The sequence below is a fragment of the Neophocaena asiaeorientalis genome, unplaced genomic scaffold (genome assembly GCF_003031525.2).
Source record: "Neophocaena asiaeorientalis asiaeorientalis breed wild unplaced genomic scaffold, Neophocaena_asiaeorientalis_V1.1 scaffold254, whole genome shotgun sequence".
Lineage (NCBI taxonomy): Eukaryota > Metazoa > Chordata > Mammalia > Artiodactyla > Phocoenidae > Neophocaena > Neophocaena asiaeorientalis.
The window spans coordinates 1,505,534-1,520,253 of record NW_020174705.1 but is presented as its reverse complement, the minus strand read 5'-3'; the positions used below and the strand labels follow the sequence as shown (position 1 = coordinate 1,520,253).

Sequence of the window (14,720 nt, the reverse complement as noted above, 5' to 3'; positions counted from 1 at the left end):
CTGCGGGCAGCGCCCGGACGCATTTGCGGGGCACCCCCGCCGCTTCCGGCGTCGGGCGCGCCCCGCGGCGCGCGGTGGCATCTTCCGGCCGGAGCGCGGAGGCTGCCCGGCCATGGCGCGGAAGAAGGTGCGGCCGCGGCTGATCGCCGAGCTGGCCCGCCGCGTGCGGGCCCTGCGCGAGCAGCGGGAGCGGCCGCGCGATTCGGAGCGCTACGCCCTGGACTACGAGACGCTGACGCGGCCGCAGTCGGGCCGCAAGCTGCCCGCGCGAGCCTGGGCCGATGTGCGCCGCGAGAGCCGCCTCCTACAGTTGCTTGGCCGCCTCCCGCTCTTCGGCCTGGGCCGCCTTGTCACGCGCAAGTCCTGGCTGTGGCAGCACGACGAGCCGTGCTACTGGCGCCTCACGCGGGTCCGGCCCGACTACACGGCGCAGGTGCGTGCACGGTGCCCACCCCTCAGCTCCCGGCACCGCGGGGCACCACTGTCTCCCCTGCGCGCGACTTTGTGGGACGGGATATCCTGTCGCCCGATCCCTGGGCAAGCGAGCTTTCTGAGCTGATCTCCTCCCCACTTGCTTTGCAGAACTTGGACCACGGGAAGGCTTGGGGCGTCCTGACCTTCAAAGGTAAGGCGTCCAAACCCGGTGGGGAGGCTGCCGGCAACAGATTGTTCCGTCAACGTGTGTGCAAGAAGCCTCGTTCTTCTTTCCCCAGGAAAGACGGAGAGTGAGGCTCGGGAGATAGAACAGGTCATGTACCACGACTGGCGGCTGGTGCCCAAGCACGAGGAGGAGGCCTTCACCGCATTCACGCCGGCGCCGGAGGACACTCTGCGCACTGTGCCCTACCCGCCGCTCCTCCGCGCAATGATTCTAGCAGAGCGACAGAGAAATGGAGACACCAGCACGGAGGAGCCCATGCTCAATCTGAAGAGGATACGCATTGATCCCTGGGACTATCCTGAGAACCAGGAGTCGAAGAGAAAGACCAAGGGCACTGCAGTCTAAAATGCCAGAGCGGGCAGGCTGCCGCAGGGGTGCAAGGCAGTGGCCACCATTTTCGGTTACACCTGAATCAGCTCCCTGAGAGCTTGGATCCTACCTCCCCGTGACTTGTTGAGGTTCTACATTTTCTTGGAAAAGGGTGGGGTCAGACCTTGCACCTTGTGTCTTTCCTCTGTCCCTGCTGCCCCAACACGCAAATCTGACTGAGGGGGCCTCTTAGGAGGTGGCTGCTGGGGGAAAGCCGGAAGCAGCAGGGCCCGCAGGTTTGGAGCCCCGCTGCTGGCTCCTGTCACTTCCACGCTGGCTTCCCTCTCTATGACCTGTTGCCTCTGCCGGGACCCAGGTAGAAACTGAACGCGAATAAAGGCACATGAAGCAGCCCTGGGTTGTGACTTCTTTGAGTTTGGGGTACCAAAGCGGGCTGTTGGCAGGGCTGTGGGGGAGGAGCAGGCTGACACTGCTGCTTACGGCCGGGTGGTGAGAGGAGTTCCGCGCAGGCGCCCGGTGGTGGGGAGACCCGAGGGGATTCGGGAGTCACAGGCGCGGCCGCAGAGGTCCCGGCGTCGGCGTGAACGACAGGCACCCCCTCTCCGCGTCCGCCGAGGTGGCGGCGCCCGGCGACCAGGCGACTTTAAGCACTCGGGCGGGGCGGGTAGGGGGTGCGGCCGGGTCTGATGCGCCCCTACTCCGGCGGTTCCCACAGCGTACACCGGCGTGCACGAGCGCACCTTCCTGGCCGTGAAGCCTGACGGCGTGCAGCGGCGGCTCGTGGGCGAGATCGTTCGGCGCTTCGAGAGGAAGGGCTTCAAGCTGGTGGCGCTGAAGCTGGTGCTGGTGAGGGCCGGGGTCCCCAGGCGTGGGGAGCGGGACGGGGGTGTTGGGGAGAGGTCCCTGGGCGTGGGGAGCGCGGCGGGGTGGGGTGCAGGGGGAGACGGGGTCCCCGCGCGTGGGGGATGGGGGTCCCAGGAGCACGCGTCCCTTCCCCTCCTCCCTCCCCAGGCCTCGGAGGAGCTGCTGCGCCAGCACTACGCCGAGCTGCGTGAGCGCCCTTTCTACGGGCGCCTGGTCAAGTACATGGGCTCCGGGCCGGTGGTGGCCATGGTGAGTGCTGGCTGGCGGGAGGGAGGCGCGCTGACCCCGTGCTGACCCCGGGCCCCGTCTGCAGGTGTGGCAGGGTCTGGACGTTGTGCGCGCTTCGCGGGCGCTCATCGGGGCCACGAACCCGGCCGACGCCACGCCCGGTACCATCCGTGGCGATTTCTGCATCGAGGTCGGCAAGTAAGGCCGGTTCCAACTCCCCGAACCGGGCTGCGCGGGGCTCTCTGCCCGAGCTCTGCTCCGGGCCTGTGCTCACCCGCGCCTGTCCTGCGCAGGAACGTGATTCACGGCAGCGACTCGGTGGAGAGCGCCCGCCGCGAGATAGCGCTCTGGTTCCGCGCAGACGAGCTTCTGTGCTGGGAGGACAGCGCCGGGCACTGGCTGTACGAGTAGCCGGTCGGGCAGATGTGCCCGTCTGCAGTGGGCTGTGGGTGATTCCGCATCCTCCAGGCCCCGGAGGTGTGCACACGTGTGGACCCAACCCCTAGGAGCTCAGAATACCCTTCCTGTGGCAGGGGGCACAGGAGGGCAACTGGTGCACGCCTGCGGAGCTCTGGTTGCTACAGGCCTTCCTGTCCGGCTGAGGTTCTCAGGAGGCCCAGCCCGGCCTGCGCCTGTTTACAGCACGTCTGGAATGCGGCAGGGTGCCACCGTAGTACTTTGCTTGTCCCAGTACTTCTTTTTATAATAAATTGAGGAAAACTTTTGTGCTCGAGTTGGTTTGGGCTCAGGGACACAGAAGCATGATGTTAAGACATTTATTACTTACAGAGCAGATATGTAGGTTCACTTGCAGGGCCAAAGCCTGAGGAGAATCGTGTCACCCAGTTGCACCCACCCAGCTAACCCCCGAGTCACTTCAGGCCCTGTGAGGACAGACAAGGGACTTGACGTACATCACAGTGGAGAGTGACAGGGTGGTGGGGAGAAGCCTGCAGCTGCTGGTGGCTGCAGCGGTGGCCAGCTGGGCTCGTGGGATGGCTGCCCAAGATCTGTGCTTCTCTGGTGGGAGGTGGGTGGGCAGCAGTGCCTGGGGCTGCCCTGATCGGTGCCTCGAGGAACAGGAATAAGGCCTGGGCAGGTGGGGGAGTTGGCAGTCCAGGGCGGTGCCCCTCAAAGCAGACACGCGCCATCGCCAAGAGCCGGCTGGAGGCGGCTCCTGTCCTTAACCCTTGGGCCTCTGCTCGGTGGCCTATCATCAGATGCCCTCAAGGGAGCAGGCCACACCGCTTATCCCTAGGCACTTAGTAGCGTGTCTTGGGAGCTGGGCTCCTTGGAGACTGCACAGGAGGCAGGCCCTGGAGCACACCTTTCCCCATCACCCTGAGGCTGAGCCTACATCCAAGGACTGACCCCGGGAGAGACCAGGGGCCTCCCCTTCTTCCTGAGGCTTGGGCCTGCCCTGGCAGCCTGAGAAATTCCACCCTAGGGGCTTCCGGGAGGGGTGGGACTCAAGGGGCCTGCTCCTACAAGGTGGGTGTTCACCCACGGAGAGTTAGCAAGGTCGGGGAGGACACAGGTCAGTGAGGGCCAGTGAGAGCCCGCCACACAGGACGATCATGGGGCTTGAGCGGGATGAGGGTGTGTGTCTGTCTTCTCAGGCAGCTGCCCCAGGGAGCCTGGTTACATGCTTTCATGCCAGTTCCCAGGGCGGTAGGGATGGGGGAGGGGGAGCCCAGGGAAGGCTAGCAACTGGGCCAACTCCCTGAGGGTTGGATCCCCACTCCCATGGGCAGCAGCCAAAGGCAAGTGGACTCAGGATGGGAAGACTTAGCGCGGTGAAGTCCCTGCTTGACTCCCTGGAGAGATCCTGGGAATGAGTGACTGGAGTGGGGAGCCCAGGGTGGAGCTCGGAGCCACCTGTAGGGGCTTCCCTGGCCCGACCCACCCTGGGGTTCTGCCTCGCTCTGGCCCTGAAGTGCCCTCGGGCCTGGAGGGCTTTGGGCTGGGTGCCAGCCAGGAGCTGCTGGGGAGAGGGTGTCCCGAGAGGCTCTGCCCCTCCCTGGTCAGGATGCCACCCCACTACTCGCTCCCAGCCAGACCCTATGCTCTCTGCCAGCTCATGGGGAGGCCCGGACCGAAGGTGAAAGCTGCAGGTTGAGAGGCTAGAAGTGGGGTGGACGGGCACCTGGCTGCCTGCGGGCAGGCTGCCCCCTGGGTGGGTGGTGGGCAGGTGGGCGGGGCTGTATGTACATGTGGCAGATGGCATCAGGCGGGGCAGGGTGGCGGCAGGCCGCAGCCTCACTCGGGGGTGTAGGACACCTGCCACACGATGATGTGGCTGCGCTCGGCCTTGGACAGCAGGGGCTTCACTTGGCTCACATCCCCTGCACCCTCCTCGGGCTCATCGTCTTCTCCGTCACCTGGAGAGAGCACAGCTGCCATGAAGGGGCCACCCCTGTCCGGGGACACCTGGGGCCCCAGCAGCACCCACTTACCGATGCGGAAGTCAATGTAGCCCTCCCCGCCGCTAAGCACCAGCACGTTCTTCAACTTCTGGGCCTCGGTGTCTGCGGTGGGGGCAGTGGGCCCGGGGCTCTCGGAGGGGCTGTCGAGCACGCTGCCGTTCAGAGTGGCCAACACGTTCCCTGTCATCGGGGCACAGGGACCTCAGCGGGGCAGCCAGAGCGCCCCCCCCCACAGGCTCCTGAAGGGAGGCCGCGGCTGCAGCCCTGCGGGGAGTGGGGCCCGGCCCCTCACCTGGCACGGAGACAAAGAATTTGACAGCGTCACGGTGCCCGTGGAAGCAGAGCTGAGCCTGGGCCATGGAGCAGTAAGGGATGAAGCTGCTGGCTGATTTGTCACTGCTGTCGTCTCCGTACACGTGGATGATGCCTCCTGGGCGGGCCCCCTCCCCAGATGTGGGGGACGACTTGTTGGCTGGAGAGAGAGGGTCCCGGAGGGGCTGAACCTGCTGACTGGGAGGACCAGTTTTCCAGCAGCCGAGGGCAGAGGGTGGGGCCTGCCTGGTGCCAGAGCCAGTCCGAGGGGCAAGGGCAGCCTCAGCCCCCAGTGTGTCCACAGTGGGGGGCTTCCTTCTGAGAGCAGGAGGCAGGCGCTCTGGACTTACCTCGGAGCCCCAGGAGCTGGCCTCGGTGCAGGACCACAGCTGGGGGAGGTGAGGGGCGGAGCATGGAAGAGAGAGGAAAGAAGTCACAGGAGGGACTGGCTGAGGAGGGCTGCGGCTAGGGCAGCCCGCGTCCTCCTCTGTCCTGGCAGAGCGCACCTGCCCCTGGGACCCTGACATGCGCCTGTGAGTGGCAGCCAGGCCATCTCTACAGATGTCTGTGGGTCACTCACTCTCAGTCAGCGGGATGGAGATGACAACTCCGTTGCCGGTGCCCACCCAGAGGCGGTTGCCTGCGATGAGCAGGGCTGTGATGCGCACGAAGGAGAAGCCCAGCTTGCCTGTCCCTGGGGGTGGGGGGAGGCGGGTCAGCGGGGAGGGCTCGGGGGACCCTCCCTGCCCCCACATGCCCAGCTGGGGTGGCCCCTCACCCAGCATCTTGCTGACGTAGGGCTCAATATCCACGTCCTGCAGGTGCTGGTGGGTGTGGGCGTGGTAGAGCCGCAGCGTGGAGTCCAGGCGGATGGACACCCACACCCCATCACCAATCCACGCCAGTTGCCGTACCTGGCTCTCCCGCCGTGGGTGGGCGTCGAACGACTTCTGTGGGGTCAGGGCAGCCCGTCAATGGGGTGGGGGGCCCTGAAGCTGCCATGGCCAAGAGTCCCTGAAGCAGCTCATGGGCACCTTTCTAGGGCCTCTTTGCTCCCTTGGGTCCTGGCTCCTAGGAGGAGCCCCAGCACCCCAGCCCCACCCCACAGCAGTGCCTGAGGGAGGTGCGGGGGAGCCCATTCAGACACCCATCTGCTTGTTTCAGAGAGAAGCAGCAGGTGGGCTCCAGAAAGACAGGCATTCACAGCCCAGCTGCCCTTTGTTGGCCCGTGACCTTGGATGAACCAGTCACTTCCCTAAGTGCATTTCCTTTGACCCCACGAAGCCCCCACCAGAGTCCATTAGAAGGTGTGTGGAAGCCCCAGCCTGCACTTGCCTCAATCTGCATCGTCTTGGGCTGGATGACATGCACCTTGTTCTTGTAGCCGCACCAGACGCGGTCATACACGACGGCCATGCAGCGGATGGAGTGGTGTGGGTGGCCCAGGTCCATCAGGTGATAGTTGCTCAGGTCCCACTGGCTGTCTGTAGAGAGCCCGCGACCCCTGCTCAGGCCTGGCCAGGCCACCTCTGCTCATGGTGCGGGTGGTTCACGCCCTGCCTGGACGTCAGATGCTGCTCCCCCACCCACCGTGCCAGGCCTCACCTTCACCTCGGTGGAAGATGGCCAGGGTCCCATCGGCCAGAGCCACCAGCACTCGCCCTTTTACGTGCCTGCAATGGGAAGGTGGTGAGCCAGGCTCAGGCCGGCTGCCCTCGGCCCTCCCAACCCGACCCTGGCCCCCGGCGGGGGTTACGCACACCAGGCTCAGCACGGAGTCCTTCAGCTTGATGGAGTGCAGACACTTCTTCCAGTTGGCCACAGCCGAGTGCACGTAGAGCCTGCGGGAGGAGGCACGGTGGGTGGGGGCTCGCCCAGGGGACCCTCTCCATCCCGGCCCCCAAGGCCCAGCCTACCAGCCGTTCTGGGCTCCCAGCCACATGGTGGGTGCAGCACTGCTGCTGGCCCCCGCGGCGTCCCCACTGGGCTCCGGCTCAGGCTGCACACCGCTCACGTCCGTCTCCAGCCCGTTCTCACTGCAGGGAGGATGGCGGCTCCAGGGCAGCCCATGGAAGCCCGTCCCTGCCCACCTCTGCCAGTCCCCGCTCCCCTCCTCCCCTGCTGCCCCATCCTGAGAGAGCCCACCTGTCAGGCTGGGTGCTGGTGGGTGGGGCAGGGGCCGGGTCGGTGAAGACGTGCTCTGTGAGGGGCCCAGGCCGCACCGCAGCTGCCTCTGCCTCACTGGGCCCAGAGTCTGGCACCTCCATGGCCTCCGTGGCCTCCTCCGTGGACTGAGATGGGTTGACCTTCCCATTGGCGACAGCAGCCACCTCCCCTGTGGAAGGGAGGGGTGAGCTTGGCTGGGTGAGAGAAGACGGCCGCCCGGGCTCAGGCCCAGGACTCACCCTGGCCCTTGTCCAGCACTGGGGTGTCCCCACGGGAGGAGCAGTTGCTGCGCGGCACGTTGCAGCGGGTGGCACAGCCCACCAGGGTGATGCCGGCCAGCACGCCGTCTGCACTAGAGTCCTCAGGGTTCACGTCGCTGTCCAGGAAGATCTCCCCCGGAGGGTAGTCACCATCGCTGGCCGCTGGAGGGAGAGTCACAGCCCCGTCACCCCGCGCTGAGAAGCCCCCATGACAGGACCCTACCCAGAGCTCCAGTCCCGGTGAGGGTGCAGGGGGAAGGGAGGGGCTGTTTGTGATGCCACCCCATCTCCTTGTCACCGGGTGAGCGTCATACAGGGGTCTCCTCCTGCATCATTAACAGGACTGAGCAGAAGGCTCAGACAGCTCCTCCCTGGACGCTCCGCATTGACTCCCGGCCAGCAGCAGGGGCCCAGCACTCACCAGGGATGCTGGAGATGCATAGGACGTGGGCATTGCACACGGTGAACTGGTCCACGACGGTGCCCGGCTGGTTGGCATCGATGATCACCACTTTGCTGGTGGTCAGGGTGCTGGTGAGGATCCACACGCGGCTGGAGGTGGCGTCCGCCTCGGGGAGCTCCTTTGCCTGTTTCCGAGCACAGGGACGGGCTGGTGCCTGAGTGCTCACTACTGTAGCAGCAATGGGGGGCGAGTGGGGGATCTTGGACTCTCAGGATCTAGCCTTACCCGTGGCCTTAGGGGACCTGAATGTCCTCCCTTGTCGCCAGGACGGTGAGAACTCTGAACTGCACATTGTGCCTAGGTCGTGGCACTCATGGCTTCCCTTCCTCAGAGGAAGGCTGAGCTCCTGGTGATTAAGTCACTGGCCCCCACATCGAGCCGGGACAGAAAGTGAAGCCTCCAGGCACTAAGCCCCTCACACGGCTCCTGGGCAGGCACAGACCTGCTCCAGCCTGGCTGCCCTGAGCCTCCGCTCCTCCTTGCTGCCCCACCTACCGGCGGGGGGCCGGGCCACCCCAGTCTCCCGCCACTGTCCCCAGCTGTCCTCCGTTTCTGTCACTCCCACCCAGACTAGTCATAGCAGAGCCATCGGGATGGCAGAAGCAGAAGATGGCCCTGGCCCTGCCTGCCACTCTGACCTTCTTCTTCTCGGGGGACGCGTGGTTGCTCTTGGTCTCTCCTTCTACTTCCCGGTCGCAGGTCAGAGGGTCGCGGCCTGGCACAGGCTTGACTCCATTCCCGGGGTCATCGTCACTCAGTTTCCAGCCGCTCAGGTTGACGCCCGCGGCACACCACAGCTGGGAGGACAGGGCCATGAGGTCCAGCCTCATGGGCTTCTGGGGCAGCGGGACCTCTCCCAGCCTCGCGCTTTCCGCAGGGCTCACCTTCATGGTCGGGTCCTTCTCCACCAGAGGGCGGCAGTACACGGGGACGGGCACGTTCTTCATGCGGGTGTCCTCCTGGCCCCCGTTGGGACTCAGCTGCAGGAACAAGGCAGAGGGGCGCTGTGGGCGCCAGGCCTGGCCAGCTCACATGTGTGGGGCTGCAGTCCACTACCCGGTCCTCCGGGTTTTGGACTTGGGGCCCTGGGCGCGTACGGGGCTCCCCAGGGTCTCCCTGCCTGCGGCGCCCCCCATGCTGCCCTGCGCCCAGCACCTGCTTGTACTTGGCTGGTAGGCTCCAGCCACAGGCCTGCAGCCGCCCGTCGTCATTGCGCACGTGCTCGCGCACCTGGCGGTACTGCTCACGCTTCTGCTCCCGCCTTGCAGAGGATGTGCAGTCGCTGGCAGAGGAAGGGCAGGTTACTGCATCTGCAGGGAGCACGCCTGCCGCCCCGGAGCTCTCCCTGCTGGACCTGGACCGCCCCTGCCGGGTGCCCATCTGACGGCAGGGGGCTCTCCCCAGCTCTAGGCTTGGAGGCCACATCCAGCCGTTGCCCTGGGCCAGCTGGCAGGGACCCACAGCCCTGGTGGCACCTGAAATGGCTGCGGGCTGCCTGCTAGGGGTCACCCGAGGATCGAGGCGCAGGCCTCTGGGACTAAGCGGAGGGACTGTGGGGGAGCACAGCCTCTGCTGAGGGACATCCAATGCTCCCACTGGGGGTGGAAGGGTAAACACGGTGTGCACGGAGAGGTCGTGACCCCTGATGCCTGGTCAGTGTCCTTCCCACTACGGACCCCATCCCCTGAGCACAGCCGCCAGAGCAGCAAGGTGGAAACCGGTCCTGCTTCAGAGCCTGGAGGGGAGGGGCCCTGGGACACAGGGACTCCCCCTGTGCAGGCCAGTGGGGAAGGGCAGGGCAGGCCTGGGAAACTCACTCATCTGGGAAGAACTCCAGGGGCCGGCTGCCGGCGGAGATCTGGCACATGGCGTGGCTGCGGCGCTGACTGAAGCCGGCCGTCGTGGGTGACTTGTAATGGATGTTCACGGAGGGGTAGGACCGCTTGGCCGGAGGGGGGCTTGAGGAGGAGCTGAAGAGGCGGCTGAAGCTGCCAGCCGAAGCATAGGGGGTGAGGGGTGGCCTGAGGGGAGACCTCCCCAGCAGCCACTGCCAGTGCCCTCCCAGTGCCCCCAACTCACAATTGCCAGATGGTGGACTTCTTCTTCTCCTGGACAGATGGATGCTCTCGGGATGCTCTACAGGGGATGGCAGGGGGAGAGGCCCCACTCAGCCATGCCCACCCAGTCCAACCAAGCCCCCCTCTCACCGGGCCCCTCTTGCCTCCCTTGCTTGGGACCCTCCCCATGGACACACGGACTGGAGCATCAGACAAGAGGGGGTCCCAGGCGAGTCACCCGTAACTTCCTAGAGAGACCCCGGTGCACTGGCCCCAACAAACCAGGTACATCCACTGGCCAGGGCTGCACCAGAGGCCCAGTTCTGCTGGCCCCCTGCAGGCTTCTACCAGGGATGACCCGACACCCTTAATTCTCCCGGAAGAGAGGGAGGTGTAGGGGTGGTCAGCCTCAATCCCATCCCCAGGACCTCCTAGAGCGACCACAGCTCACAGATGGAGATGGGAGCATGTCTTCTGGAGCCCACAAGAGCCGGGAGGCCCACCTGATCATCTCGGTCCACCGCACGGCCTCCTGCAGCTCCATCAGCCGCTCCTTGTACTGGTTGCGCTCCATGAGCACGCGGGCCATCTCCACACGCGTGAAGCGGCGGCGCTGCGCCATGGGGATTTTGTCCTGCGGGGAGAGTGCCGCTGCTCAGCCAGCAGGGGGCCGCCTCCGGGAGTGGGCGCACCCAAGGGCGCTTTCCCACAGAGCTTCAGGCAAACGCGGTGGGGAGGGGTGGGCACAGGAACAGGAGCCACCACCCCGAAAGGGCCCCCCTTCTTTCCAGAAGGTCACATGACACACTCGAGGGGTACAACACACACAGTGTGTTTTCCTACAAGCTCCCAGACACCCTGGCAATCCCAAATGCCACCGGTCAATGCTAACAGGTGGGACTGGCCCACGGTGGCATAGCAGGAAGAAAGGTTCTGGGGAAGGTCTGGCGAGCAGGACCCTGGTCACTGCCTCGGAGCTGGACACTTGTACCGGCGGATCTGCTGTCCCTGGCAGGACTGTCTCCTTACGCAGCCCTGCCCTGGGCTGCCCTCCCCTCGTGCCCCCACCACCGGCACTCGGAGTTCACAGGAGCATCAGCAGCCCCAGGCCCCCCACCAGGAGGTCAAGGCACCAATCGGGTGCCCTCCATGCCCGAGTGGGAGGGCCTTGAGGAGCCGCAGCTGCCTAATACACCTGCGGCTTTGTTTCTTTCCTATAGTATTTGGAGGTGAAGGGCTGCGCAGGATGAGCAAGGTGAACAGCTACAGTTTCCCAAGTGACTGCTATGGGATCGGCATCCTGTTACGTGCATCCCACAACCCCCAAAATAACAGTGGATGAGTGGTGAGGTCGGCGTCCAAACTTCACCTTGGCTTAAAAGACCCATGCCTGCTCTATCTGTAAGGAAGGCGGCCAGGTCGCTGGGCTGGGGCCCCTATTCTGGAGAGGATCTGGGAAGGCCAAACACCCCTACAAACCCTTCCCTACAGCCACTCCTAGGGCTTTCCTCAGAACATTCCATGCATCTCCGGGGGTTTGTGAGGACAGATGAGGCATCTGAGGGCCTCAGGTACTCAAACTGTTCTGTTTGGGGGGCAGCAGTTGGGCCGGTAAGCAGGGAGACCCCACTTGTGACAGTGCAATCCACATCTGCTAGGACCTAGGTAAGGGGGCATCCCGCAGAGAGGGGGCTGGTTCTGACAGTACGAAGTCACCGGGGCAGTGGGGTGGTGGGGCTGCTGCTGGGTGCAGTCATCACACAGGAGGGGTGAGGAGGAGCCAGAGACCCAGAAGAACTAGCACATCCCCGGGAAGACCGCCCACACTGCCCACCCCCCATGCCCACATGTTAATAGTGGAATATACCAATTCTGTACAGAGATAGCTGCTTACATCCTCCACCTCTTCTTTGGGTTCACGGTGGGCAATGATGGCCTCTGACTTCACTCTACAGGATGAGGAAGGAAGCAGGGCAGGGTGAGGGCCCCACTGGGCACTGGCCCAGAGGATGTGTCCCACCTCTCAGCTGCACTCAGCGCTCTCCCCTCAGGTTCTAGGCCCTGAGCATTCCTGCCAGTGCCTTGGGGACGGGTGGCTCCACACCCCTGCCCACATGTGCCCTGAAGCCCAGCCAAGGAACAGGACCTCCAATTCAGGAGGTCAATTGCTAACGGGAAGGCAAGGGCAGTGCTGGCTTCAGGCAGGGCCAGAGGAGACCTGGCTCCCAGTCCCACAAACCTGGCACAGGTGCCACCTGCCTAGGGCCTGCCCCTAACACCTCCCCTTTCCTGTCTGGAGCCAAAGGCACCACTTTGGGAGAATGGGGTGAGGATCAGGCTGGAAGAGAAAGGCCACAGGGACGTGCAGAGTGCTGGGGAGGACACCCCAGAGCTTCCCAGCAAGGCTCTGTGACCCAACCTCGGCTGACTGAGGGCTGGGGAGCAGAGGGGAGTGCGGGGGACCTGCGGTGGCCAGAGGCCATTATCCTCCCTTCCCTCCTCCTGAACGAATGTAATAGTGTGAGGAGTGGGAAGGCCCTGCTCAGCCGCCAGAAAAAGGACACCCAAGACAGGACACTGTCCCTCGTGTGGGATTATTCCCCCGAGGATGGTGGAGACCAGAGGGGAGGGGTGGGTTGCCAACACAGTAGTTGGGTCTGGATGGGGTTGAATATGAGATGTAGCTCAGGGATGAGCAGGAGGCTGAGCAGTGAGCACGCAAAGTGAGCCACTTTGGGAAGGAATGACCTCAGGGGGTGTGCTTAGCTAGAGAGCAGGTGCCAGGGAATTGCGGAGAGGTGCGGAGAGGACCGGAGGGGCCTGGGCAGGGCCTGACCCCGCTCTCCACACCTGGTGGCCCAGCCTCCGTGGGAGCCCCGCCCCTCAAGGAGCCCCGCTCACCTCCTCAGCTCCTCCTCCAGGTCCTTGATGCGGTTCTCCAGTCTGAGTTTGGCCTGCCTGGCGGCTTCCAAGTCCCCCTTCAGCACCTCCTGCTCCCCTGAGAGCTGGTCCACCTTGGCGATGAGGTCGTTCTTCACCACGTTCAGAGCGTTTCTTTGAAAAGGCAGAAAGAGGGGAGCTCCTTGTGACCCGGTGTGTACATTAAGTGATGGGGTTTCAAAGGGGTCTGCCCACCCTGGTGTATCTGAGCAGACACATCCTGGTCTTGAAAGTGGTGAGAGGAGGTGACCACCCCATCCTCTTCCCAGGAGGGGTGAGCTCAGTCCAGTGGGTCCAGGTCCTCCCTGGGGACTGCCCTGAGGCTGGGCCGACGCAGTTGTTACAGGAGCCCCTGGTCCTGGTTGGGGGCTGTCTCAGCAACTGTGGTGCTGAGGAAGAACATCCTTACTTGGTTTCTAGAAGCTGTGAGTTCTCCAGCAGCAGATTCCCCACTTCCTTGCCCATTCCTGAAACAAAAGGTACGGAGTTATTACGTGTGCCTGGTGAAGCCAGACCCTGATGCTCACACCTGCCTCAGAATAACAGACGTCCTGCCGGGGGGCGGCCCACCCCTGGAAGGATGGCCCCCCGCCGGGAGGGCTGATGTGAAGGGATAAGGAACAGAGGCCCGATCTGCAGGAAGACACCTGCCTGGGGAGGCCGGGCGACCCTAAGAGAGGCCTCTGCCGGTCTTGAGGCAGGCTCTCCGCCAAGCAACGCAGTCAGGAAAGGACCTGCTGCGTGTGAGCCCCGTGGGGGGTCTCAGACTGGCCTCTGGAGGGCAATGAGCAGGTCTCCTCTGCCCCGATGGATGCAGCAGCCCTGGGCTTACATTCTGGAACTCAGTGATGGGCTCTCACAGCTCTCTACCAACATGAAGTCTGGGTACCAGCAGGGTCTGGACGGTACCCTTATGGCCTCTGTGCAACCTCTTCAATCAATGCCCACCCCTGGCCCAGTATCACTGCCTTCCCCCAGCCCTGTGACTTCCAGGCCATCATGAAGCAGACCCTTTTCAGAGCTGCCCCCTCGGAGAATGGAGGTTGGAGCTGTGGTGATGGGGACAGAGAGCACTGGCCAAGGAGATGGGATGGTCCATGGCAGGTGCAGCCCTCCACCAGGCTGGGAGCAGGCCTTCAGGAGCCAGAAGGTGGGAGTGGAGGTGAGGACAGCACTCCGGGGGCTGGTGCCCAGAGGGGATGGCCAGACCCCAAAGTGGGCCCCGCAGACTGAGGTCTCTGCAGGCGTGTCACAAAACCCCCAAAGCACCACATCTAATCCTTCAGGACTGCCTCGAAGCCCAAGGTCTGTTCCTCTTGTTCACTTCCCTCCTCCACGGCCTTAACACAACTATGAGACGAGATGACCCACACACACAGTGTGGTCAGCTTAGGGTTCTGCCGGCTGTTTCTATTCTCACCTCCTCGCCTCAAACGTGGCCTGCCTGCCCTTCAGATGGGATGCAGCAGGCACTGGGCTCAGGCCTTCCTGAACTAATGGGGAGGGGGGCTGAGAGAGGCTGGGGTCCCCTCCTCAGCCTGTCAAGGGTCTGCTCTGAGGGAGTCAGGTACCTGCTCACCATGCCTGCTGGAGGCCCCACCCCCACCCCTGAAGCCACGGATACCACTGCCCCCAGGGCTGCCCCACCGGGCTCAACAAAGCAAATGGCTCATGAAGCATGAGAAGGTGTCAGGGAGGCAGAGGAAGCCAGAAGCAGGGAAACACATACTGAAACAGGGCCTCGGCCTTACCAAAAAAATCATCGCGCACTATGGGCGCCGTCCCAGTCCCAGGGAGATGGGCGACCAGGGCGGGAGGAAGGAGAGGGAGAGAGGAGGGGAGAGAAAAGAAGCGCGTTAAGCCCGTGTGATAAGCAGGCGGGGGGACTTCAGGGCTATTTCTCGCTGGGTTAGGGGTGGACACAGGAGTGGGACAGGAGGGGCGGGAGACGGGATGGGGCCAGCTACTCCTTCCAGAAAGTTTACCTTGGGTGGTGAGGTGGAGGATCAGGGC

General features: G+C 64.1%; 4 protein-coding genes across 12 annotated transcripts in view; 2 read left to right on the top strand and 2 right to left on the bottom strand.

Annotated features, from left to right (window-relative positions):
* Positions 1-114, bottom strand: part of EME2 (essential meiotic structure-specific endonuclease subunit 2) — a 3,113-nt gene extending 2,999 nt beyond the window's left edge. The window contains 1 exon segment of the mRNA XM_024759602.1: positions 35-114. Within this exon segment, the coding sequence (XP_024615370.1) occupies positions 35-114 (80 nt within the window).
* Positions 81-1,383, top strand: MRPS34 (mitochondrial ribosomal protein S34). The gene is made up of 3 exons (XM_024759766.1): positions 81-433; positions 583-625; positions 714-1,383. Exons 1-3 carry the CDS (start codon positions 113-115, stop codon positions 1,004-1,006), a joined length of 657 nt encoding a protein of 218 aa, XP_024615534.1. The 5' UTR covers positions 81-112; the 3' UTR covers positions 1,007-1,383.
* A 260-nt stretch (positions 1,384-1,643) lies between these two features.
* NME3 (NME/NM23 nucleoside diphosphate kinase 3) lies at positions 1,644-2,807 on the top strand. The gene is made up of 4 exons (XM_024759767.1): positions 1,644-1,837; positions 2,003-2,104; positions 2,169-2,281; positions 2,377-2,807. Exons 2-4 carry the CDS (start codon positions 2,078-2,080, stop codon positions 2,492-2,494), a joined length of 258 nt encoding a protein of 85 aa, XP_024615535.1. The 5' UTR covers positions 1,644-1,837; positions 2,003-2,077; the 3' UTR covers positions 2,495-2,807.
* A 48-nt stretch (positions 2,808-2,855) lies between these two features.
* MAPK8IP3 (mitogen-activated protein kinase 8 interacting protein 3) overlaps positions 2,856-14,720 on the bottom strand; it is a 48,828-nt gene continuing 36,963 nt past the window's right edge. For 4 of the 9 annotated variants that reach the window (XM_024759423.1, XM_024759424.1, XM_024759426.1 and 1 more), the window contains 23 exons: positions 14,459-14,476; positions 13,117-13,174; positions 12,669-12,821; positions 11,635-11,716; positions 10,271-10,401; positions 9,790-9,846; positions 9,528-9,698; positions 8,866-8,992; positions 8,595-8,690; positions 8,349-8,507; positions 7,669-7,834; positions 7,227-7,409; positions 6,967-7,156; positions 6,738-6,857; positions 6,582-6,662; positions 6,427-6,494; positions 6,157-6,305; positions 5,600-5,771; positions 5,402-5,515; positions 5,172-5,210; positions 4,802-4,981; positions 4,540-4,689; positions 2,856-4,464 (listed from right to left, as the gene is read on the bottom strand). In XM_024759423.1, coding sequence (XP_024615191.1) covers positions 4,343-4,464; positions 4,540-4,689; positions 4,802-4,981; positions 5,172-5,210; positions 5,402-5,515; positions 5,600-5,771; positions 6,157-6,305; positions 6,427-6,494; positions 6,582-6,662; positions 6,738-6,857; positions 6,967-7,156; positions 7,227-7,409; positions 7,669-7,834; positions 8,349-8,507; positions 8,595-8,690; positions 8,866-8,992; positions 9,528-9,698; positions 9,790-9,846; positions 10,271-10,401; positions 11,635-11,716; positions 12,669-12,821; positions 13,117-13,174; positions 14,459-14,476 — 2,786 coding nt within the window. In that variant the 3' untranslated portion in view covers positions 2,856-4,342. The remainder of the gene's footprint in view (positions 4,465-4,539; positions 4,690-4,801; positions 4,982-5,171; positions 5,211-5,401; positions 5,516-5,599; positions 5,772-6,156; positions 6,306-6,426; positions 6,495-6,581; positions 6,663-6,737; positions 6,858-6,966; positions 7,157-7,226; positions 7,410-7,668; positions 7,835-8,348; positions 8,508-8,594; positions 8,691-8,865; positions 8,993-9,527; positions 9,699-9,789; positions 9,847-10,270; positions 10,402-11,634; positions 11,717-12,668; positions 12,822-13,116; positions 13,175-14,458; positions 14,477-14,720) is intronic. The other 5 variants (XM_024759421.1, XM_024759422.1, XM_024759420.1 and 2 more) reach the window with 3 other exon arrangements.

Coding starts and splice junctions, on each gene's coding strand:
- MRPS34 (XM_024759766.1), top strand. CDS start 113: ATGGCGCGGAAGAAGGTGCGGCCGCGGCTGATCGCCGAGCTGGCCCGC. Junction 434..582: donor GGCCCGACTACACGGCGCAG/GTGCGTGCACGG, acceptor CTTGCTTTGCAG/AACTTGGACCACGGGAAGGC. Junction 626..713: donor GGGCGTCCTGACCTTCAAAG/GTAAGGCGTCCA, acceptor TTCTTTCCCCAG/GAAAGACGGAGAGTGAGGCT.
- NME3 (XM_024759767.1), top strand. CDS start 2,078: ATGGGCTCCGGGCCGGTGGTGGCCATG. Junction 2,105..2,168: donor CCGGGCCGGTGGTGGCCATG/GTGAGTGCTGGC, acceptor CCCCGTCTGCAG/GTGTGGCAGGGTCTGGACGT. Junction 2,282..2,376: donor TTCTGCATCGAGGTCGGCAA/GTAAGGCCGGTT, acceptor TGTCCTGCGCAG/GAACGTGATTCACGGCAGCG.